General features: G+C 37.5%; 1 protein-coding gene across 1 annotated transcript in view; it reads right to left on the reverse strand.

Annotated features, from left to right (window-relative positions):
* The window catches only part of LOC128983124 (bromodomain adjacent to zinc finger domain protein 1A), a 218,572-nt gene that overhangs the window by 80,069 nt on the left and 112,311 nt on the right, over positions 1–26,192 (reverse strand). The window contains exons 15-18 of the mRNA XM_054402292.1: positions 17,183–17,383; positions 15,176–15,346; positions 7,666–7,761; positions 7,009–7,201 (exon numbers count right to left, since the gene is read on the reverse strand). Of these exons, the coding sequence (XP_054258267.1) occupies positions 7,009–7,201; positions 7,666–7,761; positions 15,176–15,346; positions 17,183–17,383 (661 nt within the window). The remainder of the gene's footprint in view (positions 1–7,008; positions 7,202–7,665; positions 7,762–15,175; positions 15,347–17,182; positions 17,384–26,192) is intronic.

The following is a 26,192-nucleotide window of genomic DNA, read 5'->3' on the forward strand; positions in this document are numbered from 1 at the left end:
TAATTATAAAACATGTTGTTGATATTGTATAAAATGTACAGTAAAATTCAAAAATTATATTCTCTACTTGTTAGTCTACTTATAGAGCTAACTGTACCCATTGCATTGAATGAACAGTGGAGTGAATTAACAGGCAAATAATTTGTAAAATTACTTTTTGGAGTGAACCCTCTTGGAGTGAATGAAACATATCGATAATTACAACTCAAGTTGTTGCGTTATTGCCTGCTTGTATAGCCTTCATCTATGGCGACGCAATGCCCGCCCGCATCTTAGACCTTCCGGGACTCGAATCTTAGACCTTCAGGGACTCAAATCTTAGACCTTCAGAGAATTAGACCTTCCGGGACTCGAACCTTAGACCTTCAGCAACTCTCATTTTATAAACATTTATTTAAAAAAGTAACATTTTGTGCCCAAGGTCTAATCCCGCAAGGTCTAAAACAGTATCAGTGGATAAGTTTTTTGCATTGACTGTACTCTTAGACCTTCCGGGAATTAGACCTTCGACATACTACCAGATTAGACCCTCAGCAACAAGTACAAACTGCAAAATGTGTGTCGAAGGTCTAATTAGACCTTCCGGGAATTAGACCTTCAGCAACTGATCCCATAAGGGCCAGGCAGGCCGGTTCACAGAGAATCCTCTCTGTCGAACCTATACTCTTGGTATCATTGGGAACATAGTCAAACACTTTTGTTACTAAATAAAACTATGGCATGTTTTATAAAAGCACTCTTTTGGAGATTCTAGTCCCAAAACATAATCTTTATTGTAGGCTAAAAGTAAAACTTATCTATTGTCATACATCGACTTATTCTACAATCTCTTTAAAAAATACCAGGTTTCAGTCAAAATACTTTTGTAAAAATTGACAGTGTGCTGTTTTAACACAGTCATTCCTTGACCACGATCGGTTTTACTCACTATAGAGAAAAGACGATTAGATCTCATCATAGTGAAATTCAAACATTCACAGTGTTTTTAAATAATTAACACTCAGAAACGTTTGTGTAATGGAAATCTGCAAGCGACTGATGCTGAGGGTAAGGGAGGGCATGTAAACCAGGCTTTAGAGCAAACTTTCTCTTTTCCTACCCCATGTCCCGTTAGACGGTGGGCGGGGCTTCACACTAAATAAATACTCAGTTCATTCATTCACAGTAGAGAATAGTTTAGTGGCAGTGACGTATGTCTCTTGTCTGCACTTCATAGCTCACACGTAGATTTCTTTCGAGAAATTATAAGTGATAATCTTTATTAAAAATAAGTGAAAAACTGTTGACATTTTCAAGTAAGAAAATTTAAGAATAAAAGTGTTAAAAATAAAAAGGTTGTTTAGTTATTCTGTATTTCAAAAATATCCTCATTTATGAATGTGTTTTCAGCTAGACTTGGTGACTTTTTCATAGTTAAACAAATTTTGAAGATATTAGGGGTGTGCGATGCATCGAAAATGCATCAAAATTTCGATTCGATTCGATGCATCGAATCGCGATTCGATTCAGCATGCATCAAAATCACGATGCATCGATTTGGCCTCGATGCATCGAAAATGACCGATGCATCGGTTAGCTCCCGATGCAACGATTACGTCCCGATGCATATTTAAAACTAATTCAGGACTCCAAAATGAGTTTTAGATAGGGAAGTGTCAATTATCGCTACCACCGATACTCGGACATTGCCGATACTAGGAATATCGGTATCAAGAATCGATTGCCAAACATCGATTTCGCCCGATTCCGCCGATACCGACAGCCGACAGGGATGGATAGATATTTTATTTTAACATTTATTTATTTGATATCTATTAGTTTTGTAATCACGCTAACAACTTTAGTAACCAACTTAGCAAACTATTTAGTTCAAAACAGCTAAAGTTTATTTTCAGCTGTTCTCTCTGCAGGCAGATGATATTGCACAACACAATACTGTACAATCTACATTTCAAGATGTCAGACAGTCAGAATTCAGTCTCAGACAACCGGCGCATGAGTGTCCTCAACACGAAATTATACTCAAAAATTTCTGTATCAATAAGTCAGATCTTTAAATGTATTATTTTTATTTTTAGAACAAAATAAATAACCTAAACTTGTCTAAATGTTCAGTTTCATCCCTGCATTACGCATCATTAGAAAAATTCGATTCAATAAATTACAACATCAAAGTCAGAGGGTTAGGCTTGCACTTGCCTATTGCACCAAAAAGTAGATCCATATTATATCTGTACTATCTACCTAGTTTAAGAGTTTAAGTGAAGTTTTAAGTGCTACTATAACATAAGTTTTGATTGAAAAACACCATACGCATAGTCCATGTCGATTTTGTAATATTATAATGAATGGTAAATGTTGACCATCTAAGATAAATCAAAGTATGTAACAAGAGTTCTCATTGGTCGAGAGGCCACGCTGCACTGTCATGTCAGCCAATCGACGTTCGTGTTTCAATGGAGCAAGTGACGATTGCTAAGATACATTGATAAATATCAAGAACCGTTATGTAGGAGGACGTGTTTGTTTGTAAAGAGTATAAAATTAGGTTAAAGTTTAAAACGGTGTGATTTTCTTTTGTCTTACAAAGACCTAGATTTGACAATAAGGTTATAAACGAGTATTGTCGCGTCGTTGTTCCTTGTTTGTTTACTTTTCAGATCCCTATCAAACGCCCCTATCTGCTATCTCTCTCCCCCCCCCCTCTCTCTAACGATGTACTGATTAAACAGATTGTGGTTGACGACTTTTCTACTTAAGATTGCCTGTGGTTATTTTATCAATCCCATAACCTTTCTATCGTTTATCAAAATAATTAATTAATCTGTTTTGTATTTTATTTCCTTTAAACCAACCCCTATTTACCATCTGTATTTTATAGAATAAAATGTTTGTTTATAAAGTTTGACTGGCCACAAAATTTTGTACCTATTTTATTTTGTATAAAGTAACAGATACTTTTTGATGATTATATATACAGTATATATATATATCAATAAGTGCTGCGTGCTGTAATGAATGCTTTTTATTATCAAAATAAGTAATCAATTATAAATTTTTGATAATACATGGGTCATTGAATAGGTACCATAATGTCATGTAGTTTCCTATTTGTAACTTGCAAATAATAATAATTGATAGTTAACTCTGGAAAATGAAAAATAGTGAACGCATTCATAAACCTGTTGTCAAAACAGCAACGCAGGTGTAAGGGTTTATTGTTTCAGAGGCTAGGGTGTTTCAAGGACAAAGTGTTGGGCCTCCCGGCTTAGGGGGGAGGGGTGGTGGTTAGAGGGGGAGGAAACTGGTTTTGGCTATTTATTGATTAGTTCACCGACCCTTCTAGACAACAAAATTGAGTGACAATGGCAGTGTTAAATCACCATGTTCTGTATTTAATTTGTTGTTTACTTTGTTTGTTATTCTATTAATTTTAGTGTTTTGTTCTATTTCCTCCTGGCCCCTTGCAAATTGTATTATCAATGCTAAATAATTGTGGTCAATTCAAATTATATTTTTGATTATTCAAATCTCCTACACAAAAAGACAAAAGTCAAACCAGGCAAGGAAAAAACCTGCTATTGTAATCCCCGTACCCAGCCATTTGGGAAGTGGTGAAAGTCTAGTCTAAATATAGCTCAAAGGTCTCACCCTTCCCTTCCCCTACTCAATGTTACTATTCCGCTCATTTCGAGGTCATTGCACAACGCCTGCCTCCCGTCTTTTGTTTTGCCTTTATAGTGTTTCTATTCTGACTTTTATAAACATAAATTTATTGCTTACGTAGTTCAGTAGTGAAATTTTCTATTGTGAAACAATAGGCCTACTTTAAAACAAAATCACTACCAGTCATGTCGAGTCATGTCATTCTATTCTGTGTCAAGTCAGTATACCATTGCCATTGCCAGTCAGTCGCCGGCGACTGCTTTGAGTTGACCTATTCTGTCGTGACAGCTATAAAAATAGGTTATGACAACTACCTCTTGCTTATTTCTATATTGTACTTTACTCAAACTCAAAATCTCGAATACTCGCCCATTTTGTGTTAATAGTATAAATAAAATTGGATCCATTAAAACCGAATCCAGCCCAAGATCCGATTTTTTGTGGATACGATCGGGCGTCGGTTCTAGCTCAGATCCGGCGGATCCGGTAGTCCGATATCCGGATCCGACCATCACTAAAATAGACAGTAAACACTGATAATCAACTTTTTTGGTTCGTGCTGATTTAAGAATGAACCAGAAGTATTGAAAGCCAACAAATATAAATGTGAAAACTAAGTAACAATACTACCTACGTCATAAAATAAACTCTATTTTATTTAATACAGGTCAATAATAATAAACTTAAAATTGCTTAATTTAAGCAATTAAATTTAATGACATCTTGGTGAAGCTGATGGAACAGCTGGGATTGGACATCCCAGAGTACTCATGTCTCAACAATAATTTTTAATTTAAATTAATTTTTAATTTTTTTTTATATAATTGGATTGCTTTATTGATATATAGGCTTATTCTAATTGTTAGTGAAGGGTGAATTTCCTTAGGCCAACCATAAAATTAGCAATGTCCATTAATGAGGTTAGGTCAGCAACTATCCTCTTGTTCATAATTTTATTTGGTACATTTTTTACTTTAACTTTTTTTAAGGTAAACGATCCATTACAGAAACACATGTTGTATTTAATTTTTGAAGAAAATCATGCCGTACTGCATCGAATCGAATCGCATCGATGCATCGAATCGAAAAAAATATGCTGCATCGCACACCCCTAGAAGATATATAACTATTTTTCATATAACTAGTGAGAAACTGTCTTTATATAGGAAGTTCGTTTTTACTCTCTTAGGGAAAAAAACTTACAGAGTATTTGTAGGCCAAGATGTACATACTGTAATTTTTTTTAAAATTTATAGCTTAATGAGTTAACCAAGACAGTTGATGCAATTTCAAATAAATACAAAAACTAACAAATGACAGATAAATACTTATATAAGCCTATTTATAAATTAGAGGAAACTTTATTAAATCTCATGCTTTAGTCAAATTCAAACATTTACAGTAGGCCTATTTTAAAATAAACACTTAGTTCCATATTTTTGCAATTGTTTTTTGCAATTAATAATAAACTTTTAACACCAAAATATATATTGTGTTTTTTTATGGTATAACAGTTTATAATATTATTAGTGGAAGAAACTGTGCAAAAAGATAGGTATCGGAAGTATCGGTATCGATAGGTATCGAGAGTACTTTGGTGGTATCAGTATCGGTATCGACAATTTTTGGTATCGGCCCATCTCTAGTTTTAAACCCTTCTAAGTGTTGTTATTGAATTAATTTAAAGAAAGACTAGCTGCTTGCCCGTTCTACGTACGGGAATCTTGTGGTAAGTTGAAACCTTATATTCAGAACAAGAGTTGGTTTGCATATTTAGTGTGCATTTTTCCAGATATGCTGGCAAAACTATTACCGTATAGGAATACATATAAACCTTCGCAACTACAATATCTGACAGTTTCAAAGCCAAAACTAAATGACTGTGATAATGGAATGTTCTAGGGAAAACCTGAGGCTAGGCTTCAGGGACATCAACATTTCCATTTTTACAGGCAGCCTTACAGGCAGCCAGGCTGCCTTCAAAGTGCTTAACTCCTACGAATTTAATTCCAAGGTGGTCTGGGACTGCCTCTCTGCAGTATGCGACCTGGACAGGCGCAACAAGGTTACATTTTATTGGGTTCCTGGGCTCTCAGGGATAGAAGGGAACGAGGTGGCTGACAGGCTAGCAAATGTCGCGTCAGCCTCAGACTTTGTGGGACCACAGCCTTTCTGTGGAATCTCTCGTGGGCATGCATGTCACTCAGTCATGTCATGGGCTCAGGAGGAACACAGGAAAAGATGGGTTAGGCTTCAGTACCACAGGGTAAGTTAGCTCACCCTCTTCTCCCCTTCCCAGACGGTCGCCTCCAATGCTCTTCGTTTAGACAGGAGGCAACTCAGACAGATCACAGAAATGGTCACTGGCCATGGCTTCCTGAAATTGCACCTGCATTTCTTGAGGATCCACAATGGAGACTCTGCGTGTAGGAAATGTGGGCAATCAGAGGAGACTGCTGATCACATACTCTACGACTGCAGTACTCTTGGTGCAGTGACAAGGGGCAGACACCTTCCTCAGGAGGAGCTCATAGACAGGATGCTGAAGTTCATTATGCAACTCAGGTTTGACGGACTCTAAAGTACCATGTGGGGAGCGCAAAAAGCCCATCAGTGGCTGATGTGCAACAGGACAAGGTCCGCCCCTACATAATCAATCAATCAATCATCGTCTCCTGCGGTCACGGAAATGTCATCTTCATGCGAGATGGCGGCAAATTGAAAATTCCCGGTAAAATATGAAATTCACGCATCATTTGCGGTTTTCCAGGTTGGTGGACACCCTGTATTAATTAATTGAGTTAGCCTACTACAATACGTTTATACAAGCTTGTTCTTGCTTTCCACTATATCTTGGTGAAATCGTGAACATATTCCATAGTCTGGTATGATCGAGAACATCATTTGCGCCTTGTGGATACGGCAAATTCTGCGGACAAGGCGACATAGAGAACAAGATCCACCGTCAAGGCAAAATCCTTAACATTTTTCAAAAGCACAGAAAAATTGTAAACATCATCTGCGATTTCGGCGTAATTGAGAATGTCTTCCACGATCGTGTTTAAACTGTGTATGTCACCCGCAACTACGACAAAATTGTACATTTTTAAATGCGATTCTTCACAGAGGCTTAATCACAAAAATAAAAGCTCGGCTCAAAATTATTTCCGGCTCATACCGAAACCTCGGGCCAACTTTTGACCCGACCCGCAAAACCCAATCAGCAACAGTGAGTGCTACATACATATCTACTAGCCTGAACAAACTTGTATGTTGTCTTCTTCTAAGAAAGCCTAGTTGTAATTCGCAAACATGTTAGAGGGAAGGAGAGCTTCAACTTACCGAGGGGTCTCTTGAGGTACTTAGGATCCACACTCTGCTCCAGCTGTAGGACAGCACATGCCAGTTCCTTTACTCTTGTCCTCTGCTCCACGTTGGTGTCCATCACAAGGTCTCTGAAGCTGGCCTCAGAACTGGGAGTGGAAGGCCTACTCGTCTCATCTTCCTCCACTGCCTTGCCATTCATCAGTTCAACCTTTACATACATAACTAGGTAAAAACTACCTCAAAAATGTGAATATCAATATTACTTACTGAAACATGTAATAATAGCATATGGAAACTAGGACCTGGAAACAAAATCTATTGATAAAACTCTTTTTTTGTACCAGCATTTGTGTTGATTCCTTTCACTAAAGATGACTTCAAAAAGAAATAAAAATAGTACCCGGTCAAGACTATTTTGGAACCTTGTTAAATAAAATAGTTTTTGTGTGTTATAGTATTTCAGTAAATAGGCTATATAATATTTTGGTAATTTTATCTGGACTGGACATAAAAACTTGCATCTCAATGAAATTTAGTAAAGAATTAAAATAATCAAAATTTATGTCTTAGAAAGGTACTGTATCTATAACCTAACTACAAAACAAAAAGTTACTTGAGAGAATTATATATATAAATTCAAACGTACAAATTACTCCCCAATGAATATCTTACAGTGTTTTTGCTGTTGCCTCCCCACGTAAGTTTGTCACATTGTTGATCGTATGCTTTATTTACAATTGCTTCCCTCCACGCTTCTCTGTCCTTAACCTGTAAATAGAATTATGTCAACAACTTCATATAAAAACACTGAGACGTTGTCTATAGTTTAAAAGATCAGTTTTTCAATTTTTTTGTTGCAGAGATTGCCCAGTTTATTTTTTACTTATTGCCGACCGCAGGAGATATCCAGGATTTTGTAGTAATCGTGGAAGACTGTGATGAATCAAGACTCAAGAATTTATTTGCGATTAGATTACACAGTTACGAAAGGCTTCGTCAACATATCATTTTTTATTTTATTTATCATTTTTTGATTTAAGTCAAATTAAATCAGCATTACAATACATGATTTAAAAATTAATCAGTTGAAAAAAATGCCTTATCTTTAAGCAACTTACAAACAGTGGTACAAAATTTCTTAAATGGTAACATTTATCTAAAGGCAATTTGTTGTAAAATAAAATCTGATGGTAACTATGTCTATTGAAATATTTTTGCAATCTAATACTAGGCCTAGCTATGTGGTCTCTTTGCCTTGTGTTATAGGAATGGACAGAAGAGATTGTATTAAACTTTTCAATATTCTTCTTAACAAAACAAAGATTGTGAAAGATAAACTAGGGAGAGTAAGTATACCAAGACTAGGGAAAAGGTTACGGCATGAGGCATCTGCATCTAAACCAAACATTGCTCTTATAACCTTTTTTTGCCTAACAAAGGCGGTTTTGGCCGCAGCTGAATTTTCCCATAATCTGACACCGTAGTTGAGATGGGGTATGATCCTGAGATTGTGGGAGAAGATGGTCATGTTTCTGTTACCACTGAGAGATATTCTATTCAGGATTTTACCACAACCACAGAAGACAGTAAAGATGTCTACGCATTGCGGGAGTTGATCATGCTATTACCTTGAGGTGACTCGATTGAAAATCTCCTTGCACACTCCTCTAGTTGTAACAAAATTTTCTTTTTTTAATACTTGTTTGTAAGAGCTTCATTTACTTTTGATATGGTATTTATTAGAGGTGTGCCGATAGTGAAATTTAATTTCGGATCGAATCTTATTGGGAGGTTCGGATTCGGATATTTTCGGAGTCGGATAGTTTGGCGCGGCTAATAATAAGCTGCATATGCATTTTTAACCTATAAAACACTGTAAAGCTGTGTAAATAAACTTAAATGACGATTTCGAATTATAGAATTTAAATTAGCCACGTCCACAGTTTTTTCTCTCTTGAAAATCACAATTCACAACATCTATTTTCAAAAGTTGGTTGCTTGAATTAAGTACGGTACACTAGCAGCTGAAATCTTCCCACAACACTTTAGCTCAGCGGGACTGATGTCAAACGTTTGGGCTTGTTTACTTGAGGTTATGTTTTATGTTGTTTGCTGGTTCTCGCAAGACAAGGAGTTCTATCTCAAGTTTATTTTCACATTGTATTTCCTAACGTTTTTGGAACGGATTATTGGCCTTAAGTGGCATTCTGCGGGTTTGCCAAGTTTAGAAAACATCACTAATGCACTAAGCTGGGCTCTAGATTTGATGTAGTGGCAAGTTAATTAGGGCAATTAGGCTTTATAACTCTGTAAAAGGTGTCTACCCTTGAATTTATAAATTTCATTCTACACTTATTCACTGCCAAACATAATTCAGTAGAACCTTGATGAACAGAGAATTACACTAGCCTACATAACTTCATTACCCCAAGTAAAATATCAAGATAATTTTTAAAATTGTATTTGAATAGTATAATCTTAGTTTGTTAAAAATCAATTGTATATTCAACAATTATTGCAGTCCATTATGGTTATGAAGTATGGTCCCAAATTATTGTTTTTGATTTTGAAACATCACAGTTCATTTGAAAAAATTAAAGTTGAAGCAGCCCAATGTCAAGTCATGCTTGTGCAATAGTTTTTTTACAAGCTTTCTCCAGATCACTGGGGAGGGTCTGGTCTGATAAGCCGTCTATTGTCCACCCCCAAGGCGGTTCAACCCCCTCATTAGTGCCGCTTGGCTGCACTCAGTGGGGAACCCAATACCACAAATCAATCTTTTAAATGAATAAAAATATTTGGTAATAATTGTTTTATTGATATTCACCTTGAAATTTCAATAAATTTGGTGTAAAATTTGACAAAAATCGGCCAATTTATTAATATAGTACCAATAAAGTACATTGGTAATTAAATAATAAGTAAAAATTAACAGATTTTCGTCAAGTTTTACCCCCTGCTGTGCGCTATGTCACAAAAGCTGATAATGACATGGGTGATTAGTAACCATGGCAACTAGGCAACTTGTTGAATGCGTGATGAAGGGAAACCTAAGAAATAGAAGAACAAAGAGAAAGTATAATGGTTGTTATCTTTATACCCTTTTAACAATTGCTGTTATATCTTTATGTAAGATTTTATGATTTTTTTTATAGGTTTATAAAATAAATCTTTTTAACCATGGGAATAGGCTATCGATTTATAATTTATCATTTTATCAACGTGCTTCTCTTCTGAAACAGCAATACCGGATGCATAATAAAGGTCAATGACCTAAAATATAATGATTGTGCAATATTGTATTTTGATGTTGAAATTCAAATCATGACAAAAGTTTGTATATTTCCCCTGGTCCCTATCATTAATCATTATCTATATAATTAATACGCTACATGAAACTTTGTCGGTTGAACTCCTCCGCCATTTCTTAACCTATTTTATCCATTGACGTCTCATTGGAAAGAGCGTGTCGCGTAGATTTGCAAACTGACCTTACATTTGTGAAAAAGTCCCTTGGGATCTGCCCCAGTGGCTTTTAAAGTTCCCATGTTATCATTATGAAGAACATAATTGTTTACATTTTGATCAGCTGTATAATTTAATTGCTGTTATTTATTTTTCAATTCAATGAAACTCATTCGGTAAATTTACTAATTTTGTTGAAATTAAATATTTACTATTTCAATTTACATTCGTACATATTACAATGTAAATACCCCCGCCGCAGCAAACCTGCAGACTAAGCAAATTTCCATTTGACTGATTTGATTTACACTGAAATGTCTACTTAAAAATATAACATTTATTCCCGATTTAAATAGAAGTACCTGGGGACCGAGCTTTACTCGGGGGAAATCATTAGTCCACTCTGAAAGCAGTCTTAGTACTGTATTGGAGACACATAGATCCATTCCCAAACTCCACACGGCTTGCCTTTACTACGTCCTACACCATTTCCTACGTCATGGACCTGTTTCCCTCCATTTCCATAGCACTTTAGGATTGTAGATAAATTAATCTAATCGTTATTAACAGTTCCCACACTCCGGACAGCTCGTCTTTACTACGTCCTACACCATTTCCTACGTCATTGACCTGTTTCCCTCCCTTCCCATAGCATTTCAGAATTGCAGATACCTTAATCTAATCGTCATAAACAGTTCCCACACTACGGACAGCTCGCCTTGACTACTTCCTTCGCCACTTCCTACGTCGCGGACCTGTTTTCCTCCCTTCCCATAGCATTTTAGGATTATAGATACCTTAATCTAATCGTCATAAACAGTTCCCACACTCCGGACAGCTCGCCTTTGACTACATCCTTCACCACTTCCTACGTCGCGGACCCGTTTTCCTCCCTCCCATAGCATTTTAGGACTGTAGAAACCTTAATCTAATCGCATAAACAGTTCCCACACTCCGGACTACTCGCCTTGACTACTTCCTTCACCACTTCCTACGTCGCGGACCTGTTTTCCTCCCTTTCCATAGCATTTTTGGATTGCAAATACTTTAATCTAATCATCATAAACAGTTCCAACACTCCGGCTACTCGCCTTGACTACTTCCTTCACCACTTCCTACGTCGCGGACCTGTTTTCCTCCCTTTCCATAGCATTTTTGGATTGCAAATACCTTAATCCAATCATCATAAACAGTTCCCACGCTCCAGACAACTCACCTTGACTACTTCCTTTACCACTTCCTTCGTCACGGACCTGTTTCCCTCCCTTCCCATAGCATTTTAGGATTGCCCATACCCTTATCTAATCGTCATAAACAGTTCCCACGCTCCGGACTACTCGCCTTGACTACTTCCTTCACCACTTCCTACGTCGCGGACCTGTTTTCCTCCCTTCCCATAGCATTTTAGGATTGTAGAAACCTTAATCTAATCGTCATAAACAGTTCCCACACTCCGGACAGCTCGCCTTGACTACTTCCTTCACCACGTCCTACGTCACGGACCTGTTTCCCTCCCTTCCCATAGCATTTTAGGATTGCCCATACCTTTATCTAATCGTCATAAACAGTTCCCACACTCCGGACAGCTCGCCTTGACTACTTCCTCAACACCTTCCTACGTCGCGGACCTGTTTTCCTTCCTTCCCATAGCATTTTAGGATTGCTGATACCTTAATCTAATCGTCATAAACAGTTCCCACACTCCGGACTACTCGCCTTGACTACTTCCTTCACCACTTCCTACGTCGCGGATCTGTTTCCCTCCCTTCCCATAGCATTTTAGGATTGCAGATACCCTGATCTTATCGTAATAAACAGTCCCCACACTCCGGACTGGTCGCCTTTACTACTTCCTTCATCACTTCCTACGTCACGGACCTGTTTCCCTCCATTCCCATAGCATTTTAGGATTGCCCATACCCTTATCCAATCATCATGAACAGTTCCCACACTCCGGACAGCTCGCCTTGACTTCCTTAACACCTTCCCTCGTCACGGACCTGTTTCCCTCCCTTCCCATAGCATTTTAGGATTGCCCATACCCTTATCTAATCGTCATGAACAGTTCCCACGCTCCGGACTACTCGCCTTGACTATTTCCTTCACCACTTCCTACGTCACGGACCTGTTTCCCTCCCTTCCCATAGCATTTTAGGATTGCCCATACCCTTATCTAATCGTCATAAACAGATCCCAGACTTCTCACTGCTACCCTTGACTACAATCATAGACAATGTATCGAGTAATCTTCAGTATAATCTTTGCTAAATGGTGTTTTTCCTTTTGTACTGTATTTGTAATTTGCTAGTATACTGTGGGTAGTTGGCTTATTATGAACACATGCTACAACTTCAAGTCTTTTGTTTACTTTTTCCTTGTTATTTAATTCAGCCAACAAGGTTACCTAGCAACCCATAAGACTAATGTTAAAAAAATGTGATTTTCAGTTTCATTTTTCTACGTAATTAGATTTTTGTTGGCAGTTCTAACTGCAGTAAACTCGTTTTTAGGCCAGAATTAAACTATTTACAACATTTGAAGAAAATCGTCGGAACCGTTTTCGAGATCTTTGTGCAAGCAAGCATACATACATACATACATACATACAAGCAAACATTGCTCGTATTAGAGTATAGGATTAGTTTACCAAGTACTTAGGTTTGCTGCATAAGGGAGGGTAAAACTGTTTTTTTTTTTTTTTTTTTGTAAAATGTTAATAGTTAGTAAGAAATAAAAACATTTTCCAAATTTGATCAAAATATGTTCATAAACAAGCAAACTACAACAGTTTACTTATTCTCCATAAGAATAACATGGAAATTTTTAATTTACAATTTTTTGGAATTTTCTCCGTAACCATTAGGCGCATAATAACGCTTCAATATACTAAATTATTTTTTTTTTAAGATCTACAAAATGGTTTGGAAATAAATTGCTTTATTTTATGTTTTTTGGGTCAAAAATGGGAAAAACCTATTTTTACCCCATAAAACCCCCCGTAAACCCCCGTTCCAATGGTCCGATCATGCTGGATCGCGAACTCGTTCGAATAAACGTAGGTTTACACGTTTGTACCAAATTTCATCAAAATCGGACCATTTTTGCTTGAGTTATCATGCTAACGGACACACATATATATATATATATAAATATATATATAAATAAATATATATATATATATATATGAATTTATATATATAGGCCTCTAGGGACCTCAAAACGAAAAAAAAATCGGTCCTGCGTCCAGGTCTTACCATGAGTACTACGGTAATAGCTTATTCCCTATATGGGAAATTCGCTAAAAATCGAGAAAGCCTGGACAATTTTATATATTTTACCAAATAAGAAAAATTAGTTGACATAGTACTGTATTTCTTGAGCAATCATTGAAAGAACCGATTTGTTAACCATGGAAACATTGGAAAGTCATAGATCGCTACCAAGTAGGAGAAATAGAGATAAAAATCATACTTCTTTGCAATTGCTCGATTTCAAGCAACATGTACACTAGTATACATTATTAATATACACAATCAATGCTAAATAATCGTGGTTAGTTCTAATTTTATTTTTGATTATTCAAAGTTTCTACACAATAAGACAATCCAAAGTCAAACAACCGGGCAATGAATACCCGAAAAACTATGTATCTTGTCCTGTGATTGGAATTCCACTCGCCAGTACTTTAGGTTTAGGGAAGTAGTGCAAGTCTATATATAGCTTCAAGGTCGTACTCACCCCTTCCCCCCCACGGCCTACTCGAATGATTGTTGCTACCCGGGCTCCTTTCGAGGTCATTGCCCAACCCCTCCCACCCTTCTATTGTGTTGCCTTTCTATTGTTTCTATTCTGACTTTTTTTGGGAAACATTAAATCTATTGTTTACGTAACAGCAAAGAAGTAGGCTAGATTTTTATACTTGAAACTAGTACTGTAAAAAAAAGTATTACGCATAGCGCCCCTAGTATCAGGAGACAAGCACGAGTTGACCATGGTAGTTCTTTTCTGCTTTATGTCTGTTCGTTAAAGCAAAACAGCCGATAACGACTAAACTAGACATCGGTATTGCATCATACGGCTTCTTTGTCGTTTGCTGTTACGTCGTTGGAAACGTAATGCTGTAATTTTGTCTTGGGAAACTAATGATGGTTATGAAGATTTAGTTTTCTGTCCAAAACGTCAAAATATATTGTCTATCCGAAAAAGTCGGATGTATAACGGATAGTGTCGGATATCAAATTTGGGCGTATCCGAACCGAACCAAATCCGACCCGATTTTTCGGATATCCGCACACCTCTAGTATTTATTTAATGTGTTTGGAAATGTTTGAATTTGAATTGGCCAGTTAGAATTCTTCATTGCTGCTTTAAGTTGTTCTTTACTTCATAAACACCCCAAATTACTTTGTGTTGGTAGATACAGACAGGGGTTAATGTAGTAAAACCACTCCATATAGAATATTTGGTCCAATTTATACAATAAATGGTATCGGTATCGAGAATATATATTTCATGTATCGTTATCGAGAATCAATAAATTTTGTATTGATTTCTTATACCAACACAAGTACTGTTTTAAAAATGGTTTACATTCAAAAGTTTATTACTAAAACACCGAGGGGCCAGTAAAGAAATTAGCTCAAATATTCTAATTGGATAAATTTAGTAACAAGTTCATACGATGGGGTTGTGTTGCGGGTGTTTGACTTAGCCTTACCTTTAAGGCTCCCAAACATCCATTATTAATCTTTTCTTCAGTTTCCAAGATGAGATCTCTGAGTATTGATTCTAAGATCTCTTCTGAGGCGGTGCCAGGAGGGAAGTTGAGATTTGCATTATCATACCTTGGATTATTTCTGGCACTCTTTCGGCTTTCATCCACAGGGCACTATCAAACAAAAATCATAAATGAAATTTCTAATCTTCCCCAGTCGATTTGTTAATTAAAAAGTTTAAGAATGAAATGTTACTGTTGAGGATTTTATATTGTGCTATCATTCCATTTGACACAAATATAAAATATCTTTTTCCTACAGTTACCTAACAATGTACATGTTCTCTCACTGATTTGAGAAAGCAAAGTGGCCAATTCGCTCATCAGTGAGACAATGTTAATATTGTCTCACTCACTCCAGATTTGCAACGCGAAGGCACGAAATAGTGAGCGCGTAACATGCAGAAAAGGTCGTACGCGCGCGAAATACGTTGGCAGCACTGGCTGTAAATCAGCTGGTCAGCTGTTGTATTGTTGTATCATTAAATGTAATATTAAAAGTTTACTTCTGTGTAAAAATATGTAACGTTTCTTTACCAATTTATTTGTTTTATGGTAACTGTAGGAAAAATATAAGGTGCAACTCAAGTGCAAAGTGCAATTGCCTCACTCGAGAAACCATTCCTCACTCGCCTACGGCTCGTGAGTAAGTATTTCTCTCGAGTGAGTCAATTGCTCCCTTTGCTCACTAGTTGCACAAATAACTATTCATATTGTTTTTATGTAGCTGATTATTTAATTGTATAATATCAGCTGCTTCATAATGTTTATCCTAATATGTTCACGAAATGAATTATTACAGTGTTAGTATTTGAAAATATTGTTTCAATTATTAATACAGTTGTTATGTATTTGATTGAACCAAAGAATGAAAAACAAAATACCAAAAATATTGCACTCATCACAGACCACAACCAATGACTAAATTTGTTGAATGACATTTTAAAGGAGGGCTTCAAGATCTTCAAAAACTCCAATCACACCATCATTTTTTTTTTTTTTTCTCGTATCTACGCCAGTGGCTTTTTTGTAATGAAGTCAAACATTTTTTAAGGGAAAGTGGTCGAAACCCATTTAAGTTTTGTGGATGTGCCGGTGATTGAACCCATCCCTTCCGCATCGAAGTCCGAGACGCTAACCACTAGGCTAGCAACACACAGAATTTTTTAAGATCCCTCAAACGTTATTTTCAGACAACCACCAACAGATTCAGTCCACCCAAAATTTTCTGACCCGACCAACACACAGCCCTGCTGAAAGCAACACACGTTTTTATCCCTGTAATAGCAGGATGTGCAAACGCCAGTTTTGTAATGCATATGCGTTGCAGGTCTAAAGTGGTCTTTTTTCTCTCTAGGGAGTAAAAATCTTTTTTAGCCCCTAGGGAGTAAAAATCTTTTTTAGCCCCTAGGGAGTAAAAATCAGCTGATGTCAACTCAGTTGTACATTTTGACTGTAAACAATCGCATGTAACAAAAGTATCTATCGATTATAATTTATTGTTGCCTTATTGTAAATAGTTTGACATATTGATAGTATAATGTACTAACACAATCGACGAAACGAATGAAACACTTACTAAACAGCTGCTTCTTTCCATTATCAAATTAAATTGAAACATGTTAGAAGTAGTTTTTTGAGGTTACTTTAAGTGAAAACTATTTAGTTTTGTAACATAATTTGTTCAAATAATGATGCAATATGAGAAAAAATATAGTTCATCACACGGGCAAAAAGTGTCTTTTACACTGACATCAGGTCGAAAAGAGTCACTTTAGGCCCTAGTGATGAAATATATTATTATCAACAACTGTGTAGTCACAGTATGTAGGCATATTTACCAATAGGTGGTATAAGGGCTCATAATATTTCATGGGTAGTTGGGCTTTAGTTAAATATCCTGGACGAAAGGTCACTCTGAGCTGAGTTTAGAACTACAGTATATATTACCAGTGCTGGATTCAGTTTAGACATGGGACACCTGCTGATGCTCTGCAGGATCTTCTCCCTGTCGTCCTCCAGGGCTGCTTGTAGAGCATTCTCTCTCACTCCTCGCTTGTTAAGATGGTTGACCAAGGTGTTAAAGTCAGCCTCATCCTTGATGAAAGCCCAGCAGACTCTTGAATCATTTCTCGAGTGCACAGGACAAATCTTTGGGAAACAGAGCAATTCATTAACTAGTCTTGAGCTTTAAAAACTTAAACAAATACATTATTTATCTATTATTAACTATATATAACTAACATTATTTGTATATTATTAATCAAATTAAATAGTAACTAATTTTAAAATGAGGGATTTGTCGATTCTTGATACGAATTTTTGATACCACTGATACTTGGACTTTGGTATCACAGGGTGTCAACCAGATTTCAAACATTTCGACGTGTTTAGATTATTTATTTTGTACTAAAAATAAAAATAATACATCTAAATGTCTGACTTATTGATACAGACATTGTTTAGTATAATTAATTTCGTGTTGGCAGGACATTCGCGCGCCGGTTGTCTCATGAGTTGATTCTGACATCTTGAAATGTAGATTGTGTTGTGCAATGAGCTGAAGCTAAACAATGTCACCGGCACCGTCGCTGTTTTGAACTAGATAGTTTCTAAGTTGGCTATGAAAATTGTTAACCGAGATTACAAAACTAATACTGTAGCTATAAAGTAAATAAATGTTGAAATAAAATATTTATCCCTGTCGGGTGTCGGTGTCATCGGAATCGACTTTTGGAAATAAAATCTTGGTACCGATACCAATGTCCAAGTGGTAACCAATGGATGGTGGTATCGATGACGATAATCGGCACATCCCTTTTTAGAACTGCATCGTGACCAAATCGATGCATACTGGATCGAATCGGGGTTCGATGCATCGAATTGAAATTTCAATGCATCGCACTCACTGCACACCAGACACCACTACCTATCACTATCACCCAGTGTCAGCTGTCGCTGTCAGTTAAATGGATGACGCAAGTGATGTCTAGGTTGGCGATTATTATTATTTGGCCTAGTATGTCAATATTGAAAGTGGTTGAGGGATTAAATAAAACTCAAACATTTTCCTTTCTTGTTATTTACTTGTCAAATATCAACGAAATCAGCTTAACCTCTACTACTCGACTCGAGTTGCGAGTGTATTTAACTAAGTAGACAAACAAAACAGCTAGGATTCGTAACGGCAACGGCAATTTACCCGCTCTGAACTGACTTAATCCGCACCGATTCATAGCATTCAGTGGTTCAGTGTCAGTATCGGTATCAAACCCAAAACAGGCAAGTATCGAGTATCGACAATACCATTACCATTACCATTACCAACTGGCGATCGTTGACCAGATGTCTGGATTGATCTTGTCAAATAAAATTTACTTTTAAGAATTAATAAAAAATAAACTAATATTTACAGTATTTACACTACATGGCGGCCGGATTCAACTCAAAAGTCCATTGCAGTAGTAAAGTATTCCTCAATGGAATAAAAACACTTCCTACTCAGCCATTGTTTTAGTTTGGTTTTAAAAGGTTCAAGAAGGAGTTCTTTAATGTGAAGGGGCAGTCTATTGTAGAGCTTGTGTGCTAACACTGGAAAGCAGTCCTTGGTCTTTGATAACCTACACCTCGGGACATCCACATTCCTTGCAGAGCGCAGGTTGTAATTGTGGAGTTGGTCTCGTGTAATATGAGGGAGCCTAGGGTCAGTTTTCAAGAGAAGGAGGCAGTCTAGAATGTATTGGCTATGTATCGTGAGAATGCCGAGCTGTTCAAAAAGTGGTCTGGCATGATCTCGTCTACCACTCGAAGATAAAATTCTAACAGCAGTCTTCTGCATAATCAGAGCTCTAGTAGTGTTCGGAGCATGGCCCCATAAGACCAAGCCATAGCTTAAATGGCAATGAAACAAACCAAAATAGGCTAGTTTAAGATAGTCAGACGTCACCTGGGATTTTAGTTTCCTTAAAAGACAATTAACTCGAGATAACTTTTTGCAAATTACATCAATATGCTGGTTCCAGGTAAGTTTCTCATCAATGGTAACACCTTACAGTTTGACTGCACTCACACTAGGCCCATCCAACCTGGCTTCAGGGCGGGTCCACAAGCTGCAGAGCAGCTGCTGAGTTTTCCCCTCATTTAACTGCAGTCCGTTTAGCCTAAACCACTCCTTAGCCTCCCCTAGGCAGAAATTCGACCCCGTTGTTAAATTGGCCATGTTACTACCACGATTAATAATGGTAGTGTCATCTGCATATAATAGGGCATCATAGCTCTCTAGGTTGAAATCATTAATTAAGATGATAAAGAGGCTAGGTCCAAGTGTTGAGCCTTGCGGAACTCCGCTCGTAATCGCAGCCACCCCGGATTTTGCACCTTGAATTGATACCACCTGCTGGCGGCCACTGAAGTAGGACGTAAACATCCGTTGAACAGCCCCCCCAGACCCGTACAAGGAGAGTTTCCTTAGAAGCAATTCATGCGATACGCAGTCGAATGCTTTAGATAAGTCCAATAGTGTTAACAGTACGGACTCTTCGGTTTCAAAGGCATTGTGAATAGTCTCAATAGCAGCCCTCACGGCAGAGATGGTTGAACGTTTCCTACGAAAGCCATGTTGTGAGTTATTCAGCAGATTGTTGGTTTCAAAATGATCAAGAAGCTGCCTATTGATGATAGTCTCGAGCACCTTAGCTAGTATAGGAATGACACTAATAGGCCTATAGCTGTTTAATGATTCAGCATCTCCCTTCTTATACACAGGTACAGTTCGTGATATCTTTAGTTCCTTGGGAAAATGTCCCTGTTCCAAACACAAGTTAAAAACTACAGCCAAAGGGCGGGCAATAGCTCGTATAACAGTCTTCAGGAAGATGGATGACATCCCACATACATCAACACAAGGAGAAGCCTTAAACCTATTTACTATATTTACAATATCATCCGGGGTAACCCTTTTCCATTGGACCCAATCTTGAGGCCTTTCCACAAGTAGGCCTGCTACCTGTGCAGCTGCTTCATTGACCTGAGGTGGGGTATCTGCCACAATACGATTCACAGAGTTCACAAAATGTTGATTGAAAAGATCAGGACTAGCCGAACACTTGAAAGAAGATGACTGGTTTCTATTACAATTGATTATATTCCATGCCGCTTTACAAGGGTTAACCGCATTCTCTATGTATTCTTGATTGGCCACTTTCTTTGCTAAGTTAACAGAGTGCTTATACTGTTTCTTGGTATTTAAATATAGGCTATACAATTTATTATACTCGGTTTGATTATTTGTGACCCTACATAGGTCATGGAGCAACAAAACCCAAGCCTTCAGGGATTTTAATTCCTTGTTCCTTTAATACCTCAATACCGCTGGTATCGAGAGTATTTTGGTATCGAGTATCGGTATCGGCCCACCTCTAAAAAGAATTCAAAATCCATAAAGTCGAGTCAAGATATTGTTTATACAGTAGAACGTCGATTATCCGAATTAATTGGGGATTGGGGGTGTTCGGATAACTGATTTTTTGGATAATCGGTCATTGACGAGAAATGACGGGAATTGACGGGAAATGACGGGAAGGGATAGCGGCCGGCGGCGATTTGCCGATTTTGCGTCAGTGACGTCTGTGGATACTTTACAATAATATAAATTTAATTAATTAACATCCAGATTTATTTTTACAATACAGCAACAAACATGTACAACAGTACTTAGAACTGGACTACAGAATCAGAATGTGTACAGAAAGAAATTTAAAAAAAGTCCAAAATAGATTTTTGCTTTAGTCCAGACACTCGTTTTTTTGCTGCTAAATCTCGCAGTCGTTTTAAAGACATTTACATTTACATTTACATTTTGTTGTCATGAGAGCCGAAGCCCCCTGACTGCTTACCCGGTACCTATCCTTCAGGACATACCCGGGCCCCATGATGTAGGCCGAAGCTTACGCATCAACCTTTAGCACATCATGGGCGGATGACTTAAGGTCATCAGGCTCGCCGGCTGCCGAAGCAGACCCTTCGGAAAGAGGGTTGCCCTTCAATCCTAACCAGGGATTCCGGCTGCTTGTTTAAGCGTCACTCCACCTGGGTTCCACTAGGCAATTGAACAGAATCACATTCTTCTTGCTGCTCTAACCACAGCATTGCAGTCTCTAGGCAGTGAAAGGCTTCATCGTGGGATGGGCCGTTTTCATTAGGGAGGTCGATGTCATAATCCTCTTCTTCATCGTCATCGCCGTTCTCTTGGACGTGAGCTATGATTTCATCGTCCGTCATCACTTCATATCCAGGGTCATCTACATCACATTCAAGCCACTCTTGAATATTGTCTTGATCGCAATCTTCAAATTCTGGAGATTGGTTTATAAGGCCAACCAGTTCTGACACAAATTGGGTCGGGGGCTCTTCAGGTGTAGGAGCAGCCTCAGTTGGGCAAAGCTTATTCCAAGCTTTCTTCAGTGTGGTCTCCTTGACGCAGTCCCAAGCTTCTGCAGCCATATAAACAGCATCCTTCATGTTTATTGCTTTATAGAGCTGAAGAATGGGTTTGTCTTCTTCTTGCCCAAGCAGAACCATCCGTAACAATGCTTTTCTGTAATAACGTTTAAAGCTCTCAATTACCCCTTGGTCCATCGGTTGGAGAACTGAGGTTACATTTGGAGGCAAAAAAACCACCTTGAACTTGCCATCTTCTCTATCGAGGTCCATCGAGGAAGGATGACTTGGAGCATTATCGATGATTAGCAAAACATTTCCAGAGCTCCCAGTTGCGATGTGTTGCTTTTTAACTTCCGGTATAAATACGGTATCATACCATTCGACAAAAATGCTTGTGTCCATCCACGAGTTCTTTTGGCTTTTGTAGGTGAGTGGTAATTTTACAATTCCCTTAAAGCACCTCGGGTTCTTAGATTTCCCAATGATAAGCAAAGGTAGCCTATGAGTTCCAGTTTTATTAGCGCACACCATTGCAGTGATGCGGGACTTGCTTGCCTTAAAACCAGGAGCTGACATCTCTTTCTTAGAAACTAAGGACTTTGTTGGCATTTTCTTCCAATATAGGCCTGTTTCGTCTGCATTATAGACATTGTTATCATCGTAGCCTTCCTCACTGAGCAAACTTGCAAACGAATCTTTGAATTTTTCTCCTGCTTCAGTGTCAGCAGACAGCTTTTCCCCTTGAATATCCAACTCCCTAATACCATGCCTAGATTTAAACCGTTTCAACCAGCCGGTTGATGCCTTAAAGTCAGCGTTACCACCAAGTTTCGCATTCATTTCTAGGGCTTTTTCACAAAGCAAAGGGCCACTTATTGGTTGTCCTTGTCCACGTACCTGCATAAACCAAGTGTACACTGCGGTGTCCAAGTCTTGGTTTTCCGCCATTTTCATGGTTTTCCTATGTAGGCTCCCATCTTCACTGTCGAGAACACACGCAAATTTTGTGATGGATTCACTTTTCTTTTTAATGTCAGATATCGTCGCATTTCCAACTCCATATTCCCGAGCTAAACTCGATCCACTAGCACCTTTTTTTAACTGCTCCAATATCTTAAGTTTATCAGAAACACTAAGCACAACACGACGACATAGTCAGTGTAGAATGAAACAGTACAATAGAAACCCGTACGAACTGTCGCTGTCGAATGCTCACAGGCGACTGAGACTTGAGACGGATACTGAGTCAGTGGCAGTAGGAGTGGCGCGCGCGGCCATAGTGCACGACAATTTCGTCACGTAGGCCCGCCCCGCCTCCCGCCTAGCAGTGTGCGGTGGCGTAGCGCTACGGCCAGTCGTGATTGGCGCGCGATTTTATTGATTTTTGCTTCTGTCTCCCTTTCGGTTAACCGACGTTTCGGATGACCGAGCTTCGGATAATCGACGTTCTACTGTATTGCAATTAATTAGGTACCCTAAAAGGAACTCTAAAATAATTAATATATAGAAGATTATATTAAATCAAGAGAAAAGAAAATTAAATGCCAACTTGGCAACATAATGCAGAGACACTAGTGTCCTAATTAACAGCACAAGTCAGTGTTTTTGAATCTTCAGGGTTTTTTTCTTGGTAGGAAGGGTAGTGGGATGTAAACAAACCATAAATCCCTCTCACCAGCCAGGCAAGGGGCACTCAAGGTCATAGACCCTCCCCCTCCCCTCTTGCACCACCCTGTTGCTTGCTCCAATTGCTGACAAAATTGTGAAATGAAACAATGAAGGACAAAAAGATATATTTCTTTATTCAAAAACATAAAACTGTTACAGATTATTTTCAAAGAAACTAATTCATGGTAGTTTGCGTCTTGTAAATATTTTATTAGAAAGAAATAATTTTACTGTTGTAACATTAACATACGAAAACAGTGACTATAGTTAGAGATTAAACTTAACAGCCATTATAAAAAACTATAATTTTTATGATAAAATAGAATTGGGATATCATAATAATTACTAGGCTAATAATAAATACCCCCGCCGCAGCAAACCTGCCGACCAAGCGAATTTCCATTTGTCTGAATTGATTTTCAATTAAATTTATTTAAATAACATTAGACTTAATGAGTACCTAGGTTTGCTGCTACAAGGAAACTAATAACGGAAAGTGTATTTTTTAGTAAAATATTAATAGCTTAGTGTAAAATAAATAAATTTGCCAAGTTTGATCAAAATATATCCATAAACAAGCAAAATACCACAGTTTACAATATTCTCCATAAGAATAACATGGGAATTTAAAATTTACAATTTTTGAATTTTCTCCGTTACCAATAATCGTACAAAAACACTTTGATATACTAAATTATTTGTTTTTTTAAGCTCTTTAAAAAGGTCTAGAGAGAAATTGGGTAATTTTGTGTTTTGAGGGTCAAAAATGAGAAAAACCATTTTTTACCCCATAAAACCTCCCGTAAAACCCCGTTCCCATGGTCCGATCATGCTGGTTCGCGAACTCATTCAAGTTTATCCTGCCTTACACCTTTAAACCAAATTTCATCAAAATCGGACAAAAATTACTCAAGTTATCGCGTTCACGGACGTATATATATATATATATATATATATAAATCTATATATATATATATATATATATATACATATATAAAAATTTGAACGAATGGTGTTTTTGGCCTCTAGGGACATCAAAATGAATAAGTAAATCGGTCCCGGGCCTAAGTCTTACCGTGCCACCTACGGTAATAGCTACTTCCCTATAGGGAAATTCGCTAAAATTAAAGTCATAAAGGATTAAACGAGATAAAACTCAGAGTTCTTGGAAGTACTTTAATACAACAATTATTGTCGTGATAAAATATTAATGGATTTGGGACTGCTAATGTTTTTTTTATTGCATAACTACCCTGGTAATAAATTATGAAGATCGTAAACAAACATCTGATAAGCCTTTTGTTTTATGTGCTGGAACCAACTGCTGTTGATAGTAAACTAAAAGTAATTTATTATTATAATAGGCTGTATGGAACTGAGTTTGTACCCATAAACTGCTGTACCGAACTGATGATGGTAATTAAGCTAGAACCGAACCGTACCGACTTTTTTGTGCACCGCAGACCCCTATCGTCAACATAATGTCGCGGTCATGGCACCATTGTCAACATGTCCTGCACTCACAGTACCATCACTAACATGTCTCGTAGTCACAGGACCATCGTCAACATGTCCTGCATTCACAGCACCATCGCCAACATGTCTCGTAGTCACAGCACCATCGCCAACATGTCTCGTAGTCACAGCACCATCGTCAACAGGTCCATTAGTCACTGCACTGTCATCAACAAGTCCCGCGGTCACAGAACCGTCATCGACATGTCCCGTGGTCACGGCACCATCGTCAACATTTCCCGCGGTCACGGCACTATCGTCAACATGTCCCGCGGTCACAGCTCCTTCGCCAACATGTCCCGTAGTTACAATCTGATAGGACATGTATCTGATAGGATGAAAGCAGTGTGTAAAATTAGGAGATTATATGGGCAAATGAAAGGTAACTAAAGATGGGGTGCCCCAAGGCACAGTTTAAGGCCCTATCCTTCTTTTAGTTGTAATCAACCTTTAAGCTAAATAATACAATGGAAACTCCATGTACAGTATCTTAAACTTAAATTTATTGAATTACAATACAAAATTGATGACAAAAGAAAGGAAAGGGTTCACAATAAAGTTTACAAAGAGTGGGGAATGAATTTACTTTAAAAGCTTTAGGCTAGGCCTATTACAATAGTTCTAATTTGGGTTCAGGTGTTATATTGCATGGATCTTTATCTCAGGTGGGGGTGATCGAGCGGCGTTTGAATTTAATCTTGTGATTAAATAGCCTAATTAAATTTTGTTTGAAATATAAATTATATTCGAATTATTTTCTGTGTGGTTGAATTAATTAAAGTTCTGAATAAGCTTCTATTAGTTTCTTGACTTTGAATGTTCGTATTTAAATGTTCCAAAAATTAGGCCTAAAAATGTTCTAATGGCTTCCAAGGAAAGAAAATGTCTACTGGAGTGATCTCACCAAAATTGATGTCTTCTTTACGGTAAATTTCTTGATATAGTAATTATTAATGTTCTTAACAAGGACGTTTCCTCTTCAATCAAATTTCACTAATTTAGGTTCAAATATAGGCACTTTTTTATAAATTTTGATATTAAAATAGACAGTTTACAATTTATATCTTCATACTAGCTCAGCTCTCTTGGAAGTGATGAAGGTTTGATGCATTGTTGCATTCACACATGTCAATGCTGACTTAATCACAGAAAATTGTAGGCCACTGTTCACACATATATTATAACAATGTTCAATTACTAGAGAGTTAAATTTGAATTTTGAAAAGTTATTTAAGTAAATTTATATTGAATTTGAAGCAATTTTGTTACAAAAAGTTATAGGCTATTATATATGTACATGAAATTAGGTTATTTGAAAATTTTATATTTTATATTG

The sequence above is a fragment of the Macrosteles quadrilineatus genome, unplaced genomic scaffold (assembly GCF_028750875.1).
Source record: "Macrosteles quadrilineatus isolate MER2022 unplaced genomic scaffold, UCM_ALF_1.0 Scaffold_1__1_contigs__length_201487025, whole genome shotgun sequence".
NCBI classification, from domain to species: Eukaryota; Metazoa; Arthropoda; class Insecta; order Hemiptera; family Cicadellidae; genus Macrosteles; species Macrosteles quadrilineatus.